Source organism: Hypanus sabinus, chromosome 6 (assembly GCF_030144855.1).
Source record: "Hypanus sabinus isolate sHypSab1 chromosome 6, sHypSab1.hap1, whole genome shotgun sequence".
NCBI classification, from domain to species: Eukaryota; Metazoa; Chordata; class Chondrichthyes; order Myliobatiformes; family Dasyatidae; genus Hypanus; species Hypanus sabinus.
Genome location: NC_082711.1, coordinates 182,736,056 through 182,763,765, shown reverse-complemented (window position 1 = coordinate 182,763,765; position 27,710 = coordinate 182,736,056). Strand labels below are relative to the sequence as shown.

Sequence of the window (27,710 nt, the reverse complement as noted above, 5' to 3'; positions counted from 1 at the left end):
CAGGTTGACTCTGAGCAGAAGGCGTATGGTGTATTGGCCTTCATCAATTGTGGAATTGCGTTTAGGAGCCGAGAGGTAATGTTGCAGCTATATAGGAGCCTGGTCAGACCCTACTTGGTGTACTGTGCTCATTTCTGGTCGCCTCACTACAGGAAGGATATGAAAGCCATAGAAAGGGTGCAGAGGAGATTTACAAGGATGTTGCCTGGATTGGGGAGCATGCCTTATGAGAATAGGCTGAGTGAACTCGGCCTTTTCTCCTTGGAGAGAAGAAGGATGAGAGGTGACCTGATGGATGTGTACAAGATGATGAGAGGCATTGATCGTGTGGATAGTCACAGGCTTTTTCCCAGGGCTGAAATGGTTGCCACAAGAGGACACAGGTTTAAGGTGCTGGGGAGTAGGTACAGAGGAGATGTCAGGGGTAAGTTTTTTACTCAGGGAATGGTGAGTGCATGGAATGAGCTGCCGACAACGATGGTGGAGGCGGATACGATAAGGTCTTTTAGATAGGTGCATGGAGCTTAGTAAAATAGAAGGCTATAGGTAAGCCTAGTAATTTCTAAGGTAGGGACGAGTTCAGCACAACTTTGTGGGCCAAAGGGCCTGTATTGTGCTGCAGGTTTTCTATGTTTTCTAAAATCACATGGCTATTCATCCCATTTGTTCATGAAAGCTCCTGTATAGCAATCTTTTAAGGCCCATTCCCCCTTAGCCTTGTCTAGTGCTGATTCCAATATTTTTGACAATTCTCATTAACTCTGCTTCCACCATCCTTAAAGGCAGCAAATTCTAGGTGATCATTCGCTACATTTTTTTTGTCATATCCCCCTTGTATCTTTTTACCCTAATCTTTGCTGACTGGGCATTGAACCATTTGTTTATGGAAACAATTTCTCTCTATTTACTTTACTTAAACCTAACATCATTTTCTATACCTCTGTCAAATCTCTTCCCAACTTTCTTTGCTCCAAGGAAAATAATTCTAACTTCTCCAGTGTAATTTTACAGCTGAAATTCTTCATTGCTGGAGTCATTCTAGTGAATTATGTGATCATTTTCCCTAGACTTCTCAACTACAAATTAAGTATTAACTATTTCATTAAAAAAAAGCATAAAGTAGCCTGATTTTCAATTCTGAGCTTTACTATGTGTATTGCCCTTAAGGCATTTGTTTAGCTTTATTACATTTTTGCTTTAGTAATTCATTTGTAATTATTTTCTAGTTAAAGTTAAGGTTGTTGAAAGTAAATTCGTTGTCTGTGATGTATCGCGGCATGCGATGATGTCACACCCTGTTTCGCTGCATCTTGTGGGAAAATACCAGTTTGGAAAAATGGGAAGGTGGGGGCTTGTGTGTGCAGGATCAGCATGAGGAAAGTTTCTTTCTACACACTAAGAAACATCATAGAAGCAACGCCGTAAGTTTATAAGATAATCGATATGTTGAAGTAAAAATATTAATGCTGATTCTGTTAAAAGTAATGACAGTTGATAAAGTTTATTTTCTTGTGCTATTGAAAGCGTTGCTGGATAGTTTGTGTTGAAGTGTATTTAAAGCCAGTTGATGGCGTAGGTAGATTCTGACTGTATGTTGTACTTTAATGTAATATAGTTTGTTGTAGTTTTACTTTTACAAGTATTTATGATGTAAATGTGATGTCAAGAAGGAAACAAGTACTGTATATCTTTTGTATTGTTTTATCAACAGTATTCACCATACATTAATGTGGAAGAGTGAACAGTAAACGGTTAATCTTACTGGGATCGTGCCTCATTGACTACGGTTTACCTCGGTGTTCAGTTCAGAGTTCTTACACCTGAATGAGAATACTGCAGTGAAAAGGCGGCATTATTTGGTGTTTCAACAAATGGTATGATGGTCACGCAATCAAGCGTCAAGTTGTTGCCATCCAGCGCAAGGAGCAGTGGGGCATCAACGAGTAAGGCTGCCCTCGCAAGAGCTAAAGCAGAAACCTCCAAGGTGAGAGCGTCATATGCTGAACAGGAAGCAAAACTGAAAATGGAAAAGGCTGCCAAAGAAGCCAAAAACCATTTGGAAAGGGTAAGGATAGAAACAGAGTTAGAAGTGCTGACGCTACGCTGAGAAGCCAAAGCAGCTAGTGTGGAAGCAGAAATATTAGAAAGTGCTGAAGAAATGCATGTTCTAGATGAAGTAAAACCTACTTCAGAAAGGACCAGATTGGAATGCACTAGCGACTACGTCCAATCTCAAATGGACCTGAAGATTTGTTCTTCCTTTCCATACTTATATGCTAACGTCCCATTTCATGAGGAGTCAAAGAGAGGCCCAATTGTATCGCATCCATCTGAGGAAGACAATTCACGCTTGCAACTTTGTGATTAAATCGAGAACGAAAGGGCTGATGACAAATACTTCTTGACACCAAACTTACCAGATTTGGTGAGAGAAGAGGCAAAGGCTGAAGTCAGAACAGCAAATCCCATAAAGAACATACACGCTCAATCATATGCCTGCCAACATATTCCCCCAGCCAGTGTGCCACTTGTAGTTGAACCCCTGGCACAGTATTTAGCACGGCGAGAACTCATCACTTCAGGACTATACCAGTTTGACGATAAGCCTGAAAATTAATGTGCATGGTACTCCTCATTCGCCAACGCTACCGGCGGAGTCCAGCTCGAAGCAACCCAAGAGTTGGATCTTATGACAAAATGGCTGGGAAAAGAATCATGCAAACAGGTGAGACGCATACGTTCAATGTACATCAACCAAGCTAGCCTTACGCAAAGCATGGGAGAGACTTCCGGAGTGCTATTATTGAAACGGCACTATTTCGACAGCTGGAAAATTTTCCTAGGGTGTCAGCCAAGGACCACACTAAATTAAGAGAACTCGGAGATCTACACGTGGAGATTGAAGGCACTAAAGAAGATGGCTATTTAACTGGCCTGTTATATCTAGATACTTCATACAGAATTAGACCAATCATGGACAAACTTCCACTTGGGCTGCAGGAAAGGTGGGTGTCTGTTGGCTCAGAGTATAAGGAAGAGAACGGTGGTCGATTTCCTCCCTTTAAGTATTTCACTAGGTTTGTGTGCAAGGAGGCGAAGAAGTGAAACGACCCTAGCCTCATGAGTCAAGGTAGTAGTACAATTCACTCCAAGCCAGTCAAATCCACTCTGAATAATTTTAACATCAGTAAACCTGTCTCGGTGCGTAAAACTGAAGTCTCCACAACTAACAATGACCCTAGCAAGAATTGTCCATTGCACAACAAATCCCACCCCCTCAAAAATGCAGAACGTTTAGGAAAAAACCCTTTGACAAGAGAATGGCCCTAGTCAAGGAGAAAAAAATGTTTTAAATGCTGTTCCTCTACCTCTCACCTCGCTAGAGAGTGTATGACCCCCGTGAAGTGCTCAGAATGTAATAGCACTAATCACAATGGGGCCATGCATCCCGGCCCGTTACCACAAACTGACAAAGCTCCCTCACCCTCACAAGAGGACGGCGGGGACGGAGAGGATCACTCCAAGACAACTGTTGTCAGCTCGAGCTGCACAGAAGTTTGCGGTCAAGGTCAGTCAAGCCGTTCTTGCTCAAAGATCTGCCTCACTAAGGTATACCTTAAGGGAGGCAAAGACAAGGCCATAAAAGCCTATGTAATTCTGGATGACCAGAGCAATTGCTCACTAGTCAGACCAGAGTTCTTCGACTTGATCAACGTAGAGAGTAATCAGTTCCCATACTACCTTAGAACTTGCTCAGGCAGCGTAGAAACATATGGCAGGAAGGCAGAAGGCTTCAGCTCGAGTCGCTGGACAGTAAAGTTGTCATCTGTCTCCCTCCACTCTTAGAGTGCAATGAAATTTTGAATAACAGCACTGAGATTTGGTTGCAAAGCACAGTGCAACACCAGCTGCATCTCCACCACATTGCCAAGCACATCCCAGAACTGGATCCAAAAGCAGAAATACTTCTGCTACTTGGAAGAGACATTCTCCAGGTGCACAAGGTCAGGCAGCAGGTCAATAGACCACACAAGACCCCCTTTGCCCAATGCCTGGATCTGGGCTGGGTGGTGATAGGAGAGGTGTGCCTTGGCAACGTACAAAAAAACAACAGTTAACACACTCAAGACCAATGTGCTAGAGTGGCCACCATTCAATTTTTCAACCCTGCACAAGCTTCATGTGTATCAAGGAAGCACGACAAGGCTTCAACAAGTGTAGTAAAGTGACTGACAAGACACTGGGACAGTCAGTCTTTGCATCAAACTGTCAGGCAGTCATGGAGGCCTTTCCACACAATGACTATGCTCCGGCAATCAAAGACCTAGATCTAGATGGAGAAACCATACCCACACGAAAGAGTTTGGGCCTCCTTTGGGAGATTACAACTGACATATTCATGTTCTCTGTGCCGACCGTGATCAAGCCATTCACCGTGGAGTTCTCTCCACTGTCAACAGTGTTTTCGATCCCTTGGGCCTACTGGCGCCAGTTACGATCCAGGGAAGAGCCCTTCTCAGGGAACTTACCTCTGAGCTCTCCGACTGGGATACTCCTCTACCAGAAGACAAGCTAAGCAGATGGGAGGCTTGGAGAGATTCACTTCAAGATCTAAAACAGCTTCATATCCCACGTAGGTACATTGCGACATCATTCACCAAGGCAGCGCACAGAGAATTGTGCGTGTTTTCGGATGCGTCAACCCAGGCCATCGGTGCTGTGGCTTACTTGAAAGTAGTTGGGAAGGATGGTCAAGTTGAAGTAGGATTTGTAACTGGTAAGGCGAAGCTCGCTCCTCAGTCTGAGCTGACAATTCCAAGGCTTGAACTGTGCACAGCTGTCCTGGCTGTGGAAATGGCGGATCTTATCCAGGACAAGCTAGACCTAGAGCTGGATGACACCAAGTTCTATAAGGATAGCAAAGTGGTGCTTGGTTATATTTATAATGAATCAAAACATTTCTACGTCTACGTTTATAATAGAGTTCAACGTATCTGCCTGTCATCAAAGCATGAACAATGGCATTATGTACGTACCCTGCGGACCATGCATCGAGATCCGTATCTGCATCCCGTCTGGCGCAGACTTCCTGGAACCCCACTTCCAGTATCATCCATCAGCAGAAAAAACTCAAACGATTAAGAAATTTGAGTTGATCGAACCCGAAAGAGACTCGGAAATTCGGCCGCAAATACAAACAGGAGTCACCTACCTCGAAGAATCAATATGTACCACCGAATGCTTTCAGTGGTTCTTCATCTTGAATTCCTTAGTTAGAAGACTTGCATTCCTCATTCACATAGCCAGATCCCACAAACACTCATCCTGAAATAGTAAATGCAAGGGATGGCACAAATGTAACTTACCTCGCACTGTGGACGAATTGGCCCAGGCAAAGGACGTCATCCTTAAAGCAACTCAAAGAGCAGCTTTTGTGAGGGAGTTTTTGGCCCTCCAAGCTAATAAACAAATACCAAAGGACAGCCCTTTGAGGAAACTCAACCCGATCCTGAAGAACGATCTCATTTACATTGGAGGCCAGTTAATACATTCTCACCTTTCAGCTGTAGAGAAGAGCCTGGTAATCCTGCCCAAAGACAGCCATGTGTCCTTATTGCTTACTCGCCATCACCATGAACAGGTAAGGCATCAGGACTGTCACCTGACAGGGCAGTGGGACTGTGGATCTTGGGAGGCAAAACACTGATCAATTCAGTACTTCACAGATGTGTAACCTGCAGGAAACTGCGAGGGAAGCTGGAAGCTCAATGTATGGCAGACCTCCTACCAGAATGCCTCAATGCCTGCCCTCCTTTTACATATGTGGGGCTCGATGTATTTGGTCCCTGGACAATCAACACTAGACGCACCAGAGGAGGACAAGCAGAGAGCAAACGGTGGGCCATCATGTTCAGCTGCATGAGTTCAAGAGCGGTGCACATTGAGGTAATCGAATCTTTGGATACATCCGGCTGCATTAATGCTCTCAGGCGCTTCTTTGCACTAAGAGGCCCTGCAAAACAGTTAAGGTCTGATTGCGGCACGAACTTTGTTGGAGCATCCAAGGAGCTCGGGATGGACAAAACAGTACAAAGGTACCTCAGTGAGCAAGGATGCAACTGGGAATTCAACACACCACATGCCTCTCACATGGGAGGCTCATGGGAGTGGATGATTGGTATCGCCAGAAGGATCCTTGATTCAATACTTTTACAGCAACGCACCCGACTGACTCACGAAGTGCTGTGCACACTAATGGCAGAGGTCATAACCATTATAAATGCACGACCACTCCTACCTGTGTCTTCTGACCCAGAAAACCCCTTCATACTCTTGCCATTAATGCTCCTTATGCAGGAGGCAGGAGTTCCTCCTCCACCTGGGGACTTCTCAGATAAGGACTTGTACACAAAGCAATGGAAACAGGTTCAGGCTCTCGCAAATCAGTTCTGGTCCCGTTGGAGACATGAATATCTACCTTTGTTGCAACTCAGACAAAAGTGGACAGAACCTCGCAGGAATCTTCAAGTTGGAGATATCGTCCTGCTCAGGAACAAGCAGATTGCCTGCAACTGCTGGCCAATGGTTGGAATCAGTGCCACATTCCCTGGTAGGGATGGACATGTCAGGAAGGTTGAGTTGAAAATTTCTGACGAAGGTGATGTGAAAACTTACCAAAGGCCAGTTGCAGAAGTCGTTCTACTTCTACCTAAAGACTGATTTAGAGACTGAAGTTTTGTATTATGTTCATAGTGACCTTACAAAGGTCAGGCGGGGAGTGTGTTGCCCTTAAGGCATTTGTTTAGCTTTAATACATTTTCGCTTTAGTAATTCATTTGTAATTATTTTCTAGTTAAAGTTAAGGTTGTTGAAAGTACATTCGTTGTCTGTGATGTGGCATGCGATGACAACACACCCGGTTTCGCCGTGTCTTGTGGGAAAATACCAGTTTGGAGAAACAGGAAGGAGGGGGCTTGTGTGTGCAGGATCAGCACAAGGTAAGTTTCTTTAAAGAAACATGATGCACTAAGAAACATCATAGAAGCAATGCCGTAAGTTTATAAGATAATCGATATGTTGAAGTAAAAATGTTAACGCTGATTCTGTTAAAAGTAATGATGGTTGATAAAGTTTATTTTCTTGTGCTATTGAAAGCATTGCTGGATAGTTTGTGTTGAAGTGTATTTAAAGCCAGTTGATGGTGTAGGTAGATTCTGACTGTATGTTGTATTTTAATGTAATATAGTTTGTTGTAGTTTTACTTTTAGAAGTATTTATGATGTAAATGTGATGTCAAGAAGGAAACAAATACTGAATATATTTTGTATTGTTTTATCAACAGTTTTCACCATACGTTAATGTGGAAGAGTGAACAGTAAACGGTTAATCTTACTGGGATCATGCCTCATTGACTATGGTTTACCTTGGTGTTTAGTTTAGAGTTCTTACACCTGAATGAGAACACTACACTATGTAACCCAGTTACTACTGTGTATATATATTTTACAATAAAAAAACAATCCACGTAAAGAATTGTTCAGTTTGAGTCCCAACAGCCTTAGTTGCACTGTTTAAACTCCTATATTTTTTTAGAGATGCAGCACAGAAAAAGCACTTCCAACCCACTGAGCCTCACCACTCAGCAACCCATCTATTTAACACTAGTCTAATCATTCATTTGTTCATCATGTGCATGTCCTGGTCTAATCAGAGGACAATTTACAATCACAAGAAAATCTGCAGATGCTGGAAATCCAAAGCAACACTCACAAAATGCTGGAGAAACTAAAAGAATATGGTGAGAAAGCAGGTGTATGGGGTTGAGTAGGATTCAGAATCAGCCATGATGGAATGGTGGATCAGACATGATGGGTTGAATGGCTTAATTCTACTCCTATGTCTTATGGTCTTATGGAACTCAGCAGTCCAGGCAGCATCTATGGAAAGGAGTAAACAGTTGACACGTTGGGCTGAGACCCTTCATCAGGATACTCAATTTACAGTGACCAAATAACCTACTAACTGATATGTCTTTGGAATGTGGGAGGAAACTGGAGCATCCAGAAGAAACCCATGTGTTCACGAGAAAGATGCACAAACTTCTTACAGAGGATACAAAATTGAACTCTGAACTCCAGAACTGTAACAGCATCATGTTAACTGCATGCCGCCCTTTTGATCAAATCAATCTAACAAGTTATATAGGCACAAAAAATGTGCTGGAGGAGCTTGGTGGGTTGACCAGCATTTGTGGAAGAGGAAGCACTGTAAATGCTTCGGGTCCAGATCCCGCATCTGAATTGATAGTGGAGAGGGGAAATGGCCAGCATAAAGAGGGGAAGGATCTCCTTCTCTTTATACTGTCCATCTTTTCCTCTCTCTCAGTCCTGCCGCAAGGTTTTGACCTGAAAAGTCAATAAATTTATTCCTCCAACAGATGTTCCTTGACCCCCTGAGTGTCTTCACAGATTGTTTGTTACTCCATATTCTACATCTGCAGTCTTTCGTATTTCCAGCTTATATAGGCAATATTGAACATTAATAAAGCAAAGTGAAAATGTCAGCAAAGTCACAAACTGATTTGTCTAATGTAAGATGTTATACAGTGGATTCTGGTTAATTGGCCCATCAGTTAATCAGGGCGGCTGTTTATTTGGAATAACTCTTAATGAATAAAACCTAAATTGAGAAAATAGCCTGGATTCCTTTTGTTTATTTGGGACACTGTGCTGCTCGACTGGGGAAGGAGACTATTGCGGAACAGTTCCTAACTAGTATCAGTCGCAGGCACTTGTGAGGCCGCTGGACACTACAGCATGCTTAGAGCGACCAGTTAAAAAGAGTCAATTGCATGTGTTTGTCTGCAAAAAGTGGTGATTTTTGTCATTGATAACTGGCAAGAAATGATCAACAAGACAATTCTGAACTGTTTTGCTCACCGTGGTTTCAATTATTCAGGCTTGGAGATGCCAGAAACAGCAGGGAATGAAAATTAAATGAATTCACTACTTCAACAAGTTAGGAAGGTATCAACAATCATGTTGAATGTTACAATGAAAATGAAGGTTTGGAGGATGCAATCATTTAAAGCATTGCATGAAGGCAGTCCATACCTGCACTAGGTGTCTGCACTGATTTTGTTCATTTACAGTTAATCAAAAGAACATGGCAGATAAATTCCTCCATTGATGCACCATCAATAACTCACTCTGAGACGTAAGGTGAGATATCGGCTTTTATTGACTGGAAGAAGGAACAAGCAGTGAGTGACCACCATACTACATCCTGGAGACTGAGAGGCTGGGCTCAGGCCTTGATCGCCTTTATACAGGGGTCTGTGGGAGGAGCCACAGGAGCAGTCAGCAGGGGGCGTGTCCAGACAGGTATATGTAGTTCACCACATCCATCGATAACTATTGGGATCTAATACACAGTTTTATAGTACTGTAGAGGTATTGGTAGAGCTTTAACTTGTTTGGTAGTTCATTTAAATACATGAATTGTTACTCATTTAAATGGAAGTTTTTCTTTTGTATAACTTTTAACCATTTCAATGAAACTTCAGCTAATTGGTCCAAAATGTACTGGCCCTCGTGTCTGAATTAACCTGAATCTACACAGTAAGTCTACATACCTGAGCACCACAACATTGTCCTTTGCACTGACTGTTATATCAAGTAGCCCATCTGCATCCACATCTGTTGTGCCATCTATTGATTGTCCAAAGTACTGCAGACCAGTCATTACATCCTTCCCCTTTATTTGCTAAAGAATACAAAGAGTAAAAAGTGTATCAGTAGATAGTAAATTAAACTATTTTCTGATAGTTTACTTGTCTTTTTTTTCTCATGATCAGATCCAGTCTATACACGCCCATCTATCTTTCACTAGAAATTTTAGTGGACACTAAATGCAATATTGAGGTCAAATTGGAACGGCAGGGTCCAGGCCTGAAAGTGAGGAATGAGCCGATGTTTGGTCTATCTAAGCACAGGGCCAGTTGAAAAGGTTGGGGTGTTGGGGCCAGGCCGGTGTTTAGTTCACTACTCCACGAGATTTACTTGTCTCTGTGCTGAAATGAGGCTGTGGCCTTCAACTAATGGGCTCCTGGCTGCAGCAATGAACTGACTGTGAACTCGATTTGTGAACTTTAGTTCTGAGTCCTATTTCTTTACTTTTTATTGTTTGCATTGTTTATTTTTTGCACATTGAGTGTTTGAGGGCCTCTTTTAAAAAGGGATTCCATTTGGTTTCTTTGTTTTTGTGGCTACCTGTAAAAAGATAAATCTCAAGTTGTACATCATATGCTGTACATACTTCAATAATAAATGTACTTCGAATATTGCTATGGGCGAAGTTGAAGTCACATAGTCAAATAGGCCCATATGAGTCTATGCTGACCAAGATGTATCTTCAAGCAAATTTCATTTCCCAGAAATTGGCCACTATCCCTCTAATCTCTAATCATTTAAAAAAAATATTCCCAATGTATCCACCCCAGTCACATCTTCTGGCAGCTTGCTCCATATATCTACAACCCACTATGTAAAAATAAAGTTGCCTCAAGTTCTTAATGAACCATTCACCTCTAACCTTAAACGTTTTTGATTCCCCAACTCTGGGAAAAAAAGACTGCTCAACCTATCTAAGCTCTTTATGATTTTACTGTATATATCTCTGTGAGATCACCCCTCAGTTGCCAGTGCTCTGAAGAGTGAGAGGCCCACCCTGACTAACCTCTCCTTATAACGCAGTCCATAGAGTCTTTGTTTGAACTCTTTCCATTTTAATTACACTCTTCCTATAAGAGGGTGAACAACTCTGAACATAATATTGCAAGTGCAGCCTCATCAACAAATACTGTTACATTCAATGGCACATTTCCTCTCTCTTGCACTGCTGGTGAGTGACTATGGAACATACCAGACTGTAAAACCATAGCCTGATGAAGGTGATTATGGAGGCCATTAGTGCAACATTAAATCTTAAGACAGTTTTGGAGTTCAAAACATCAAAGATGATGATATACATTGGCTTCGGAAAACATTGAGGACTGACCACTCTTTCTAAAATCTCATTTTCTTAACATCTTCCTCAACCTATCAATCTTGATTTCTCAAAAGATGTTTAATTACTTACCATTCCTATTTATATTACTAGTGTCATAAGCTTCAGAAGGGTAGGATATAGCTGCTTTTGCTCTTCAAGATAGTTACAGATATAATAGAAAAGTTTGAGAGCCTGGATACAACCAATCATAATGAATCTCCTACAGATAACCTTACCTGGGAATAAGTTTTGTGGATGCCATTCCTTTTACCATTGAATATATAGATGCTGCCACAATGATCTTCTTCCACTGGAGCTCCGATAGCTATATCATTGTGATCATCTTTGTTAATGTCACCTATGTTTGCAATAGCAAACCCAAATCTGGCATTGGAATTACCGACTTCTCCCATCAAACGCATCTCATCATCGAAGATACCCTGTTAAATTAAAAAATAATGAATGGGGAGCAGAGATATCCTGAAGCATGATTATATGTCGTCCAGTGAACACAACTGGAGCATTATATATTTTCTGATCACCAGCCTAAAGGTAACAACAGCACTAAAGGTGTAGAGGAGATTTAGAAGGGTGTTTCAAAGCAAAGAATTATAGGAGAATTCTGAGGAAAGGACATTGACCTTGACAAGGTGTTGCATATGAGGCTGCTTAACAAGGTGAGAACCCATGGTATTACAGGAAAGATAAAATTTCTCACACATTTGCCCCATCCTCCTGTTGCTACACCAGAGACAGGGTTCCTCTTGTCCTCACCTACCACCCCACATATTTCCCTCCCCCTCACTTTACGCTTTCCACAGGGATCACTCCGTACATGACTCCCTTGTCCACTCGGCCCTCCCCACTGATCTCCCTCCTGGCACTTAATCTTGCAAGTAGAACAAGTGCCACACCTTCCTCTATACCTCCTCCCTCACTGCTATTCAGGACCCCAAATAGTCCTTCCAGGTGAGCCAACACTTCACCTGTGAGTCTGTTGGGGTCATATACTATGCCCAGTGCTCCCAGTGTGGCCTCCTGTATATTGGTGAGACATTACATAGATTGGAGACTCCTTTGCTCAGCACCTATACTCCATATGCCAGAGAAAGCAGGATCTCCCGGTACCCATCCTTCAATTTTACTTCCCATTTCCTTTCTGACATGTCAGTCCATGGCCTCCTCTACTGCTGCAATGACACACTCAGGTGAAGGAGCAATACTTTATATTCCATCTCTATAGCCTCCAACCTGGTGGCGTGAGCATCAATTTCTTGAACTTCAGGCAATTGGCCCCTCTTCACCATTCCCTATTCCGGTTCTCTTCTCTCACCTTATCTCCTTGCCTGCCCATCACCTCCTTCAGGTGCTCCTCCACCTTCCCTTTCTTCCATGATCTTCTACCCTCTCCTATCAGATTCTCCCTCCTCCAGCCCTTTATCTCTTTCACCAATCAACTTCACAGCACTTTACTTTACCCTCTTCTCTCTCTGTTTCACCTATCACCTATTACCGTGTACTTCTTTCTCTCCTCCCCCCACCTTTGTATTCTGACTTCTCATTCTTTTTCCAGTCCTGCTGAAGGGTCTCAGCCCAAAACATCAACTGTTTATTCTTTTCCATAAATGCTGCCTGGCCTGCTGAGTTCTTCCAGCATTTTGTGTGTAGTATGGATAAAAGAGTGGTTGGCCAGCAGGAGGTAAAGAGTGGGAATAAAGGGGGCTTTTGTACAGTTGTACAAGGCCTTGGTGAGACCGCACCTAGAATATTGTGTGCAGTTTTGGTCCCCTAATCTGAGGAAAGACATTCTTGCCATAGAGGGAGTACAGAGAAGGTTCACCAGATTGATTCCTGGGATGGCAGGACTTTCATATGAAGAAAGACTGGATCGACTAGGCTTATACTCACTGGAATTTAGAAGTTTGAGGGGGGGATCTTGTTGAAACGTATAAAATTCTAAAGGGATTGGACAGGCTAGATGCAGGAAGATTGTTTCCGATGTTGGGGAAGTCCAGAACGAGGGGTCACAGTTTAAGGATAAAGGGGAAGCCTTTTAGGACCGAGAGGAGGAAAAACTTCTTCACACAGAGAGTGGTGAATCTGTGGAATTCTCTGCCACAGGAAACAGTTGAGGCCAGTTCATTGGCTATATTTAAGAGGGAGTTAGATATGGCCCTTGTGGCTAAAGAGATCAGGGGGTATGGAGAGAAAGCAGGTACAGGGTTCTGAGTTGGATGATCAGCCGTGATCATACTGAATGGCGGTGCAGGCTCGAAGGGCCGAATGGCCTACTCATGCACCTATTTTTTATGTTTCTATGTTTCTGGTTGGCTATCAGTAAGTAATGGTGTTCCACAGGGGTCAGTGTTAGGACCACTTTTTGTCATGTTAAATATCAATGATTTGGATGACAGAATTGATGGCTTTGTGGCTAAGTTTGTGGATGATATGAAAACAAGTGAAGGGGCAGGTATTGTTGAGGAAACAAGGAATCTGCAGAAGGACTTAGACAGATTAGGAGAATGGACAAAGAAGTGGAAGATGGAATATAGTGTTGGGAAGTGTATGGTCATGCACATTGTTAGCAAGGAATAAAGGCACAAACTATTTTATAAACAGGGAGAAAACCTAAAAATCAGAGATGCAAATGAACTTCAGAGTCCTCATGCAGGGTTCCCTAAGGGTTGAGTTGGTGGTAAGGAATGCAATGTTAGCATTCACTTGGAGAGGACTAGAATATAATATAAGAATGTAATGCTGAGGTTTTATAAGACATTAGTTAGGCCACACTTGAAGTATTGTGATTAGTTTTAGGCCCCTTATCTATGAAAATGTGTGTTGGAAATGGAGAGGGTACAGAGGAGGATCTCATTGAAGTCTATTGAATATTGTGTGTTGGAAATGGAGAGGGTACAGAGCAGGATCTCATTGAAACCTATTGAATATTGTATGCTGAAAATAGAGAGGGTACAGAGGAGGATATCATTGAAGTCTATTGAATATTAAAAGGTACAGATAGAGTGGACGTGGACAGGATATTTTCTATGGAGGGGAAGTCTAGGACCAAAAGGCACAGCCTCAGAATAGTGGACATCCATCTAGAACAGAGATGAGAAGGAACTTCTTTAGCCGGGGGGAGTTCATTGCCACAGATGGCCATGGAGGCTAAGTCATTGAGTATATTTAAAGCAGAATTTGATAGGTTCTTGATTAGTCTGGCTGCCAAGGGTTATGCCAACAAGCAAAGGGAGCTGGAAAAGGCATGTAATAAGGGTAATGTCACATTTGTAATGGAGGACTTCAATATGCAAGGGGATTGGGAAAATCAAATTGGTGTCAGATCGCAAGAGAGGGGATTTGTTGAGTGTTTATGATACTGCTTTTTAGAGCAGCTTGTGCTTGAGCCTACTTGGGGAAAGGCTATCTTAGACTGAAGGTTGTGTAAGAACTCAGATCTTATTAGGGAGCTTAATGTAAAGGAACCCTTAAGAGGCAATGATCTTAATATAATTGAATTCATACTGCAATTTGAGAGGGAGAAGCATAAGTCACATGTATCAGCATCACAATGGAATCAAGGGAATTACAGAGGCATGAGAGAGAAGCTTTCACAGGTGGATTGGAGGAGGATACTGACAAGGATGACAACCAAGCAGAGGTGGCTTTAGGGTTTGGAAATAGTTCACAAGGCACAGAATAGATATGTCCCTCAGAAGATGTGGGATTTCTGGGAGACTACCCATGTCCACATTTGCACCAGGTGCATCGAGATGCAGTTCCTGAGAGACAATGTTAAGGAACAGAAGTTGCTGCTTCACGATCTTTGGCTTGTTAGGGAAAGTGCAGAGGTGATAGACAGCAGCTATAGAGAGGTAGTCACCGCAAACCTACAGGAGACAGATAAATGGGTAACTGTCAGGAGAGGGAAGGGAGAGCATCAGATAGTGGAAAGAAGCCCTGTGGCCTCCCCCCGAACAATAAGTATGTAGCGACCCATTTCCTGGCACATCTGAACCGGCTCACAATTAGCCAGCGTTCTGGCTAAGGGAGATAGCCTACGGGGGTTTGTGAGTACGTGTCTTTTGGAGCATCCGTGCCCACGGGGGGCGGGTTGAGGGAGGCTTAAAAGCAAGGCTGTTTAGTTTTCCGACTCTGTGTCGTTATTTTAGCGCTGCATGTAGCACATGGCTACAAGTACTCCATTTTGAGTACTGTTGGTGGGGACAACCTACCTGGAGGAATCAAGAGCGCCCATTCCTCTGGTACCAAGTCTGGCCCTGTGACTCAGAAGGGTAGGGAATTAAAGAGGATGGCAGCAGTAACAGGGGACTCTACAATTAGGGGGACAGATAGATGATTCTTTGGATGCAAAAAATAAACACAAATGATAGTTTGCCACCCAGTGCCAGGGTCCGCAGTGTTTCTGAACATGTCCACAATATCCTGAAAAGGGAGGGCTAGCAGCCAGAAGTTGTGGTACATATTGGCAAGAGTGGCATAGGTAGAAAAAGGGAGGAGGTCCTGAAAACAAAATACAGGGAGTTAGGAAGGAAGCTGAGAAGCAGGATCTCAAGGGTTGTAATTTCAGGATCGCTGCCTGTGCCACGCAACAATAAGGATAGGAATAGAGTAAGGTGGCAGTTAAATGCATGGCTGAAGAATTGGAGCAGGGGGCAGGTATTCAGATTTCTGGATAATTGGGACCTCTTCTGGGGCAGGTGAGATCTGTACAAAAGGGACAGATTGCACTTGAATCCGAGGGGAACCAATATTCTGGCAAACAGATTTACTGGAGCTGTTAAGAGTGATTTAAACTAATGTGGAAGGGGGATGGGAACCAGTACGATGGAGCTGAGGATGAGTCAGCAGGTTTACAAGTAGATGATGCGTGTAACATGAATGTAAGGAAGGTCAAACCAATGAAATCATTGGGTATTAAATGCAGACAGAGCAAAAAGTTAAATTGTACCGCTGAGGCAAAATTCAAAAGGGCGAAGAATGGAGGACTGAAGGTGTTGTATTTAGATGCATGTTGCATTCAGAATAAGATGGACAAACTCATGGTGCAATTAGAAACTGGTCGAAATTATGTATGGGCATCACTGAGTCATGGCTGAAAGAAGGCCCTAGTTAGGAGCAAGAAGATAATCCTGAACCTTTATAAGACACTAGTCAAGCTGCACTTGGAGTACTGTCAACAGCTTTGGGCCCCATATCTCAGAAAGGATGTGTTGTCATAGGAGAGAGGCCAGAGGAGGTTCACAAGGATGATTTCAGGAATGAAGGGGTTAACATATGAGGAACATTTTGCAGCTTTGGGTCTGTACTCACTGGAATTTAGAAGAATGCAGAGGGATCTCATTGAAACTTACTGGATGTTGAAAGGACTAGGTAAAGGAGGATGTGGAGTGGATGTTTCCAGTGGTGGGGGTATCCAGAACTAGACAGCACAGTCTCAAAACTGAGGGGTGACCTTTAAGAACAGAGGCAAGGAGGATTTTTTTGCCAGGGGGTAGTGAATCTGTGGAATGCTCACAGACTGTGGTGGAGGCCAAGTCCATGGGTATATTTAAAGCAGAAGCTGATAGTTTCCTGATTGGTCAGGGCATCAAAGGAAATGACGAGAAGGCAGGTGTATGGAGTTGAGTGGGATCTGGGATCAGCCATAATGGACTGGTGGGGCTAACTCTATGGGCTAAATGGCCTAATTCTGCTCCTATGTTTATGATCTAAGACAGGAGAATGTGGTTGAGAGAGTTAATAAATCTTCGATGATGGAATAGTGGAGCAGACTCAGTGAGCCGAATTACTTAATTCTGTTCAATGTCTTATAGAACATACAGCACATTACAGGCCCTTTAGCCCACAATGTTGTTCCCACTATGTAACCTACTCTAGAAACTGTCTAGAATTTCCCTACCACAGAGCTGATTTTCTAAGCTCCATGTACCTATCTAAGAGTCTCTTAAAAGACCCTATCGTATCCACCGCTACCACCATACATTCCATACACCCACCACTCTCTGTGTGAAAAACTTACCCGACATCCACTCTGTACCTACTTCCAAGCACCTTAAAACTATGCCCCATTGTGTTAGCTACTTCAGCCCTGGGAAAAAGCCTCTGGCTATCCACACAATCAATGCCTCTCATCATCTTATACACCTCTATCAGTTCATCTCTCATTGTCTGTCACTCCAAGGAGAAAAGGCAACATTCACTCAACCTATTCTCATAACGCATGGTCCCCAGTCCAGGCAACATCCTTGTAAATCTGTCTTATGGTCTTATGACCTGAAATGTTAACTGATATTTCTTTTACTAATGCTGCTTCACTAGTGGAGTTGTAACAGAATTTCTGCTTTTGTCTTATAATTATATTTGCGAGGAGAAGCTGCCTACATTGAGATTGTACTCTTTAGAACAAAGGGACTGAGAGAAATTTAGATGAAGTACATAAAAATAATATGCCATAGTGCTCTAGATATGTTGGGAGAGGAGTAGCACAGAGAAAATGCTGGAGAACCTCAGCAAGTCAGGCAACATCTACAGAGGGAAATAAACAGTGAATGTTTTGAGTCAAGACACTTCATCAGGAATAGAAAACAAAGGGCAAAAGTTAGGGCAAGAAGATAGGGTGAAGAGAGAGGAGCCCAAACTGGCAGGTAACATGTAAGTCTGGATGAGGGAGAAGGTAGGTGAGGGTGAAGGTGGGTGGGTGGTGGAGGGGGAATGAAAGGGAATTATGTGAGAAGCTGGGAGAGGGTGGGTGGAAGATACAAGGAATATGATAGGAGAACATAGTAGACTATGGAATGAAGGGAAGGAGGTGGGAAACCTGAGGGAGGTGATGGGCAGATCATGATAGCTGAGGTGAGGAAGAGAAAGGGTGGTATGACCACCATAATGAAATAACATAAAGGAGGAGTTTGGTCAACAGAGTGATCAATCAGCAGTTAGTTAAATTGATGTTCATGCTATCAGGTTGGAGACTACCAAGATGAAATATTAGGCATTTGGCCTCATTGTTGTGGAGGAGGTCTTTGACAAATGGGAAGTGTGTGGATGGGAAATGAAATTGAAATGAATGGTCATCAGGAGATCCTGGCCATGGTCACAAACAGCAAAGGTTCTTGACAGAGCGGTCCTCAATGAGTAGTGTGTTTCATTGATGTCACTGATGTAAATAAGGCTGCACTAGGAGCACCAGATACAATAAGTGACCCCCAAAAAACTCACAGCTAAAGTGCAGCCTCAGCTGAAATAACATTTAGGACCATGTATAGTGATGAGGGAGAAGATATAGTGGTAGTGTAGGTAATGCTTAGCACAGTTGCAGTGTCTGTGGAAAGGGACAAGTGAATGAGGAGTCATGGAGAGAGTGATGGGTTGGGGAGCTTAGAGGGATGTTAACCAAATGCAGGTAATTGGGTGGGCACTGTAGGTTGGCATGAGCTGACTGGGTTGAAGGGCCTGTATCCATGCTATATTGCTTTATGGCTCTACTAGATGGGGCAGAATGTGCCCAGGAAAGTTCTATGAAGCAATATGCAAAATATCAGGCTTATACTTGATCTCCTCTTGAGAAATTATACTGAGCAAGTGAAAGTGAGATAGCAAGTGTATTGTATGCAGTTTAATAGCATAGTGAATCAACTGAGCCTCCTACATGGGGGTGGGGGGCTCCCTCTTTTCTTGGTGGGGGGTGTTTTCCAGTGCACATGTTTTCATCTTGACTGGCCCACTTTGTCACTCCCATACTGTAAGTTGCCCAGTATGTACCTTTCCTCATTTTCAGAAAGTATTTGATAAAGTTCCATACATGGGGCTGCTTAACAAGATTATCATCCAGATCTTTGATATAGATGACATATAATAAAGGACCCAGCACCAATCACTGTGACATTTCACTAGTCACAAGCCTCCAGTCAGAGAGGCAACCTTTTACTACCACTCTCTGGCTTTTTCCCACAACACCAATGACTAATCCAATTTACTACCTCATCCTGAATGCAAGGTGACTGAACCTTCTTAACCAGCCTCTCAGGGAACGAAGCATCCTGGTAGCTGACTTGCAAGGTAGATTTGTAATCTGTAATCATCTGAATTCCCTGCCACATGTGCCTCATGTCTCTGGTATTACAGAAGTTGTTGTAAATTCTCTGAGAATGCTCTCATTTCACCTTCCTGAAGGAACAGCAAAGCACAGTTCTTGCTTTCCTAAGAGCTGGTGCATCCCCTGATCTAAAGGCAACATCATGACCCCTCAGCCTGGCATGGACCTCTGCAGTGAACCATGGCTTCTAATTTGCCCTCACATGGATGTGTTTTGTGTATTAACATCATCAGTACACTTTTCTATGTAGCTGGTCACAGAATCCACATATTCCTTGATGTTGATATGGTTGCCATAGGTAGCAGCTTTACTGAACATTCTCTAATTCGTATTATTAAAGCAGTCCCGCCGTGCAGAGATTGTATCCTCAGGACAGGTTTTCACCTTTAGAACTGGTTTGATCAGTTTAAACCTCACCATGCAGCATTAACAAACCTTCTCAAAATCTTATGGCCTCCCTCCTACACCAACTCCTTAGTGACATATTAAACTTTATAATCTTCCTAGTTCTGCTTCACTAGCACGTGGCACAGGTAACAATCCTAAGATCACAACCCTGGAGGTCCTTTAATTTAGCACATAACTCCCTGAACTTCCTATGCAGAACCTCATCATTCATCCTACCCATGACATTGGTACCTACAGGAACCACAACTTCTGGGTGTTCACCCTCCCACTTAAGAATTCTGAGGACTCAATCCGAGATATCCCGGAACCTGGCACCCAGGAGGCAACATACCATCCAGGAGTCTTGTTTTAACCCACAGAACCTCCTGTCCGTCCCCCTAATGAATCCCCTATCACCACAGCATACCTCTTCCCCTCCTTTCCCTTCTCAGTCGCAAAGGCAGTTTCAGTGCCAAAGACCCGAGCACTGTGACTTTCCTCTGCTGGGTTATTTCCCCCACCCCACCGACAGTATCCAAAGTCGTTTACTACCTCTCTATATGTCCTATCGATCCCCTCAGCCTCGCGAATGATCCAGAGCTCACCCAGTTCCAGCTCCAACTCCTTAATGTGGTTTATTAAAAGCTGCAGGTGGATGCACTTCTCATAGTTGTAGTCATCAGGGACAGTGGACATCTCCCTGCCTTCTCACATCCTGCAAGAGGAGTATTAAACTTTCCTATCTGGCATCTCTACTGTCCTAATTGATCATATATAAAGAAGGGAAAAGAAAAGTTTACCTAGAACTTTTCTTTTTTTGCTTTCTCTGACTGAAGCCTCAAAGAGCTAAGGCCTCAAGATCACCACTCTAATCATGTCCAGTCAGACGACGGCTGCAGCACTTGCCTCTGCCTTCCATTAATTTGCTCTTGGTAATCAATTCCAAACAGCAACTGGTCCCTGGTCAGAGCTCAGTTACACTGCCGCAATCCCTGCTGCCTCTTTCTACCCAGTCAGCTGTCCAGACTCTGTCAAACACAAACTTCAGATTTGTTGCTGGTCAGAGCTCAATTACACTACCACAATCAGCCACTATCTTTTTCAATTTGACACTCTTAAATTAGGACATCATATTAGAACTGTGCACGATATTGGTATGACTGTATTCAGAATATTAGGAAGGATGTCAATAAGCTGGAAAGGGTGCAGAAAAGCTTCACAAGAGTGCTACCAGGAATGGAGGCTTTGAGTTTATAAGGAAAGACTGGATAGACTGTTTTCCTTCCCCTAGGGTGTAGGAGGCTGAGATGTGAACTTGTGGAAGGCATATACAGTAAAACTATGAGAGATATAGTTAAGGTGAATGGCATGAAAATATATCTGTAACTCTGAATTCTTTATGAATTTGTAACTTCTGTAAAATGTAATGCAACAAAATGGGGTCTATGAAATCCTAGGATGCTTTGCTGGTATGGGTGAGAAAACTTACAAGTGTGTTTATGTTATCTGGGAACGAACTACTTTCTTTAGTGAGAGGCAATTTGTTTTATGGCCAAAAAGGATTTTTGACAACAGGGAAAATAAGGCTTCTAAATATCAAATGTGAGAACGAGATAAGAATGAAGATAGCAGAGGAATGTAATGTTATGGAATGGAGTAACTTAATCAATGTTCTTTATAAAATAAGCTATATTTCCAGATGAAACTTGGAGTAAGTACAGCTCCCCTTGCAAGTAAAATAATAAATGCTTTAATAATATAATCCACTCTGCATTGGCTGTAGTCAGTTTCTTTATATTGGAAGACCTAGCTGAACAGTACACAACAACCATTACAGTCTTTTCCTCAGGGTTGGAAACTTTAAAAACAAAAGGAGTATTTTTAAGGTGATAAGGTATAGGGGACCTGAAGGACAACACAGAGGTGTTGAGTATATGGAAAGGGCTGCCAAAGAAATTGGTAAAGGTAAATCCCTCTTTGAGTCATAGAGTTATAAAGTATGGAAACAGGACCTGTAGTCCAATTATCCCTGCCAACCAAGAGTGTTAGTTCCATTTGCCTTTGTTATGATCAAATCCCTCTAAAACTTTCCTATCCAATTACACATCTAAATATATTTTAAATGTTGTAATTCTAAGTGTGGTACAATTACAATGGTTGAAAGATATTTAGACAGGAACATGGATAGGGAAGATTTGAGGTGATATGGGCCAAACACAGCAAATAGGACTAGCTTCCTTGGTGTTCACCTGGTGGAGAATCTCACCTCGTCCCTCAACACCAGCTCCATACCCAAGAAAGCCCAGAAGCATTTACTTTCTGCGAGGGCTGAGAAAAGTACATCTCCCACCTCCCCCCCCCCACCCCCCCCATCCTCACCACATTCAGCAGAGGATGTATCGAGAGTATCCTGAGCAGCTGTATCACTGCCTAGTTCGGAAATTGTACTGTCTCAGATCGTAAGACCCTGCAGCAGATAGTGAGTTCAGCTGAAGGGATCATCGGGGTCTCTCTTCCTGCCATTACAGACATTTACACTACACGCTGCATCCACAAAGCTAACAGCATTGTGAAGGACTCCATGCACCCCTCATATAAACTCCCCTCCCTCCTGCCATCTGGCAAAAGCATTTGGGCTCTCATAACCAGATTGTGCAACAGTTTGTTCCCCCAAGCCATTAGACTCCTAATTCCCAGTGTCTAGTCTGACACCAACACACACACACACACACACACACACACACACATGCACACACACTCCACTCCCTTTGCAATTTTTGCTCATTTCTGTCTCAATTCCTGCTAAAAATTTGTTCACGTTGTTTACATTTACATTATTTATTATTATATTGTAATTTGCACATACTGTGCCTATTGTCTCATTTATTAATTATTGTACTGCCTTGCACTGTTTTGTGCACTTTATGTAGTCCCGTGTAGGTCTGAAGTCTAGTGTAGTTTTGTGTTGTTTCAGATAGCACCATAGCCCTGGAGGAATGTTGTTTCATTTTTACTGTGTACTGTACTGGCAGTTATGGTTGAAATGACAATTAAAACTGACTTGACTTGACTTGAGCTGAGGTAGGCAACCTGGTGGTATGGATGAATTAGACCATCTTTCAGATGGTTCATGAAACTACTTTTTTAACTTCATTTACTTCATTTTCTTTCAAACGTGGTTCTGCCACTGTGGGAGCCTACAATTTATATTTTAGTGGTGTGTTTTTGAGCAATCTGGCATTTTGCTGTCTCCGAGGGGGTTCATGAAGTTTTGAGCCAAGTTTTCAGCCTGGAGGCAAACAAGCCTGTAGATTAGGTACAAGCCCATGATAGACTTCACTCCTCACTGATTAAAGCATCAAAAAAGATTGAAATCAACAAAGACTAGAGCAGGAGGTAGGTGGGTGTTCAGCGCTGTCTACTTGTGTGTGATCAGTTCTCTCTCCCTTGTCTACTGCTCCCAGAGCAAAGTGCTGGAGTTCTGGGTCTTGGGTAAGGTTTAACCAACGTGGTTTGTAGATTGGGCTCTGTAGTTCATGTTGTGATGTGTTTCTGGTCACTCCTTTTTTGTTGCTATTTTGTGTGATTTTGATCAAGACAGACCAGCTCTGTAGTGTGCAGATAACAAATGATGCAGCACTAGATTGAACTGAACTGAATATGCCTGCACTCTTTATACAATAGGGTCTTTTAAGAGACTCCTGGATAGGTACATGGAGCTTAGAAAAACAGAGGGCTATGGGTAACCTTAGGGAATTTTTAAAGTACATGTTCGGCACAGCATTGTGGGCCATAGGGCCTGTACAGTATTGTGCTGTAGGTTTTCTATGTTTTTTTAGATGACTTTGTGGTATGGTGTTTTACATTCTATATTTTTCGCTTGTTTCTTTTGCCGTTTACATGATTTGTTCTTTTTTTGCATGTTTGGGGGCTTGAAGTTTTTATAGATAATAGACAATAGGTGCAGAAGTAGACTATTCGGCCCTTCGAGCCTGCACCACCATTCTGAGATCATGGCTGATCATCTACTATCAATACCTGGTTCCTACCTTGTCCCCATATCCCTTGATTCCCCTATCCATAAGATACCTATCTAGCTCCTTCTTGAAAGCATCCAGAGAATTGGCCTCCACTGCCTTCCGAGGCAGTGCATTCCAGACCCCCACAACTCTCTGGGAGAAGAAGTTTTTCTTTAACTCTGCCCTAAATGACCTACCCCTTATTCTCAAACCATGCCCTCTGGTACTGGACTCTCCCAGCAGCTGAAACATATTTCCTGCCTCTATCTTGTCCAATCCCTTAATAGTCTTATATGTTGCAATCAGATCCCCTCTCAATCTCCTTAATTCCAGTGTGTACAAGCCCAGTCTCTTTAACCTCTCTGCGTAAGACAGTCCTGACATCTCAGGAATTAACCTCGTGAATCTATGCTGCACCTCCTCTATAGCCAGGATGTCCTTCCTTAACCCTGGAGACCAAAACTGTACACAATACTCCAGGTGTGGTCTCACCAGGGCCCTGTACAAATGCAAAAGGATTTCCTTGCTCTTGTACTCAATTCCCTTTGTAATAAAGGCCAACATTCCATTAGCCTTCTTCACTGCCTGCTGCACTTGCTCATTCACCTTCAGTGACTGATGAACAAGGACTCCTAGATCTCTTTGTATTTCTCCCTTACCTAACTCTACACCATTCAGATAATAATATGCCTTCCTGTTCTTACTCCCAAAGTGGATAACCTCACACTTATTCACATTAAACGTCATCTGCCAAGTATCTGCCCACTCACTCAGCCTATCCAAATCACCCTGAATTCTCCTAACATCTTCATCACATGTCACACTGCCACCCAACTTAGTATCATCAGCAAACTTGCTGATGTTATTCTCAATCGTTGATGTAAATTGTAAACAGCTGTGGTCCCAATACCGAGCCCTGTGGCACCCCACTAGTTACCACCTGCCATTCAGAGAAACACCCATTCACCGTTACCCTTTGCTTTCTATCTGCCAACCAGTTTTCTATCCATGTCAATATCTTCCCTCCAATACCATGAGCCCTGATTTTACCTACCAATCTCCTATGTGGGACATTATCAAATGCCTTCTGAAAATCGAGATACACTACATCCACTGGATCTCCCTTGTCTAACTTCCTGGTTACATCCCTGAAAAACTCCAATAGATTAGTCAAGCATGATTTGCCCTTGGTAACTCCATGCTGGCTCGGCCCAATCCTATCACTGCTATCTAGATATGCCACTATTTCATCTTTAATAATGGACTCTAGCATCTTCCCCACTACTGATGTTAAGCTGACAGGAAGATAGTTCTCTGTTTTCTCCCTCCCTCCTTTCTTAAAAAGTGGGATAACATTAGCTATTCTCCAATCCTCAGGAACTGATCCTGAATCTAAGGAACATTGGAAAATGATTATCAATGCATCTGTAATTTCCAGGGCCACCTCCTTTAGTACCCTAGGATGCAGACCATCTGGACCTGGGGATTTGTCAGCCTTCAGTCCCATCAGTCTACTCATCACCGTTTCCTTCATAATGTCAATCTGTTTCATTTCCTCTCTTCCCCTATGTCCTTGGCCCATCCATACATCTGGGAGATTGCTTGTGTCTTCCCTCTTGAAGACAGATCTAAAGTACTTATTAAATTCTTCTGCCATTTCTCTGTTTCCCATAACAATTTCACCCAATTCATTCTTCAAGGGCCCAACATTGTTCTTAACTATTTTCTTTCTCTTCACATAGCTAAAAAAGCTTTTGCTATCCTCCTTTATATTCCTGGCTAGCTTGTGTTCGTACCTCATTTTTTCTCCCCGTATTGCCTTTTTAGTTAAGTTCTGTTGTTCCTTAAAAATTTCCCAATCATCTGTCCTCCCATTCACCTTAGCTCTGTCATATTTCCTTTTTTTTAATGCTATGCAATCTCTGACTTCCTTTGTCAACCACTGTGGCCTCTTTCCCCCCTTTGAATCCTTCCTTCTCCGGGGGATGAACTGATTTTGCACCTTGTGCATTATTCCCAAGAATACCTGCCATTGCTGTTCCACTGTCTTTTCTGCTAGGATATCACTCCAGTTAACTTTGGCCAGCTCCTCCCTCATGGCTCCATAGTTTCCTCTGCTCAACTGCAAAACTGACACCTCCGACCTGCCCTTATCCTTCTCAAATTGCAAATAAAAACTTATCATATTATGGTCACTACCTCCTAATGGCTCCTTTACTTCAAGATCGCTTATCAAATCCTGTTCATTACACAAGACTAAATCCAGAATAGCCTTGTCCCTGGTCGGCTCTCGTACAAGCTGTTCCAAGAATGCATCCCGTAGGCACTCCACAAACTCCCTATCCTGGAGTCCAGCACCAACCTGATTCTCCCAGTTCACCTGCATGTTGAAATCCCCCATAACTACTGCGACATTACCTTTGCCACATGCCAATGTTAACTCCCTCTTCAACTTGCATCCAATATCCATGCTACTGTTTGGTGGCCTGTAGACAACACCCATTAGGGTCTTTTTGCCCTTACTGTTCCTCAGTTCTATTCACACAGACTACTTCTCCTGATCCTATGTCTCCCCTCGCAAAGGACTGAATCTCATTCCTCACCAACAGGGCCACCCTACCCCCTCTGCCCACATTTCTGTCCCTACAATAGCATGTATACCCTTGTACATTCATTTTTCTTTGAACAGGTACCATGGTTTTCTGTGGAAGATGAATCTCAGGGTTATAAACTGTGTACATACGTTGGTATGTGTGTACTTTGAATAATGTGCTTGTCGTCAGCACTGAAGCCCAGAGATTAAAAGGAGCAATACAACATGACAGAAGACTGGAAAGTAACAAAAAAAGAGGCTATCAAGAACTATATGGTGGAGTTACCCAGGTATCTGTATTTTTCTTAATATGTATGTGTAACTTAGACCTGAGTGTACAGGGAAAAAAATTCCAAATCTGCAGGTAACACAAAACTGGCAAATGAACAGCTAATTTAACACAAAAATGCAGCAAACAGAACTCAACTTAGGAAAATAACAGTTTGGGCCCAGCCAGAAACATCAAAAAGGATTTTTAAATGGGACTACATTTGCATTTTTGGCTGGCTGGAATATATTAAATGAGCTGAATAATGTTATTTTGTTGCATAACTTCTATAATTGTATGAACCTTAGTTTCATACCTTTTCATTCAGATGGTAAACATAAACAGCACCTTCCTCCCCATGTATGTGAAAGAATGGAGCACCAACAAGCAGAAAATCCGTTACAAGATCTCCATCTACATCAAGGGGACACAACTCTGAGCCAAAGTATGATCCCAGCTGAAAAGATAAATTCAATTATTGAACCCCATTACTTTTCCACTGTCATTTAATCTCTATCACTTCAATATTTTAGTCAGCAACAAAACCTTTGACTTGTTGTTAATTGTAATTTGGCAGTGCTGAGCTTTAGTTAGAGCCAGGTATAAACTAACCTGTTTTCCAGAAATACGTTGTTTTATTTTGACAGATGTTCCGGCTTCAAATACTACAACTTGACCTATCTGGCTATGCCGAGGAGCCCCAGCAATGTAAAGGTGTTGTTCACTTTTTGTTTTTGCTCCAGTTACACTGTACCCTGTCAGTTGGAAAAAGACATCAACAAAAATTTTAAAATAGAAAATACAGCCAGAGAGAAAAAAAACCAAAATTAACATTTCAGCTGGGGACCTTCATCACAAATGATTAGGAACATAAGAAAATGTTGTTTATGTTGGAAATCTGAAATTAAACCAGATAATCATGGTTGTCTGGTTTAATTTCAGAGTTCGGTGGCATCCATGGAGAAGGGTCAATGACCTTATATTGTACATATATGATGGCTGTTGATCATATGGTCGAAGCTGGCTGTCAGCGAAACCATGCCATCAGCCCCATACCTTCTTTCCTTACTTCACTGTAGCCCTGTAATATCAACACACACAAAATGCTGGTGGAACACAGCAGGCCAGGCAGCATCGATAGGGAGAAGCACTGTCGACGTTTCGGGCCGAGACCCTTCTCCCTATCGATGCTGCCTGGCCTGCTGTGTTCCACCAGCATTTTGTGTGTGTTGTTGTTTGAATTTCCAGCATCAGCAGATTTCCTCGTGTTAGCCCTGT

At 42.7% G+C, this 27,710-nt stretch overlaps 2 protein-coding genes across 4 annotated transcripts in view; one reads left to right on the top strand and one right to left on the bottom strand.

The window, feature by feature from the left end:
- Positions 1–27,710, bottom strand: part of LOC132396199 (integrin alpha-E-like) — a 300,648-nt gene that overhangs the window by 172,773 nt on the left and 100,165 nt on the right. For both annotated transcript variants that reach the window (XM_059973778.1, XM_059973777.1), the window contains exons 13-16: positions 27,045–27,187; positions 26,749–26,889; positions 11,286–11,489; positions 9,635–9,765 (exon numbers count right to left, since the gene is read on the bottom strand). In XM_059973778.1, coding sequence (XP_059829761.1) covers positions 9,635–9,765; positions 11,286–11,489; positions 26,749–26,889; positions 27,045–27,187 — 619 coding nt within the window. The remainder of the gene's footprint in view (positions 1–9,634; positions 9,766–11,285; positions 11,490–26,748; positions 26,890–27,044; positions 27,188–27,710) is intronic.
- LOC132396202 (uncharacterized) lies at positions 1,347–8,668 on the top strand. Of its 2 annotated transcripts, XR_009512896.1 has the most exons (3): positions 1,347–1,421; positions 6,854–6,998; positions 7,343–8,668. XR_009512896.1 is itself a non-coding variant. In XM_059973782.1 (2 exons), exon 1 carries the CDS (start codon positions 5,773–5,775, stop codon positions 6,718–6,720), a length of 948 nt encoding a protein of 315 aa, XP_059829765.1. In that variant the 5' UTR covers positions 4,703–5,772; the 3' UTR covers positions 6,721–6,998; positions 7,343–8,668. The 2 variants fall into 2 exon arrangements, 1 of the variants encoding a protein (XP_059829765.1); XM_059973782.1 differs by lacking the exon at positions 1,347–1,421 and having other exon boundaries at positions 4,703–6,998.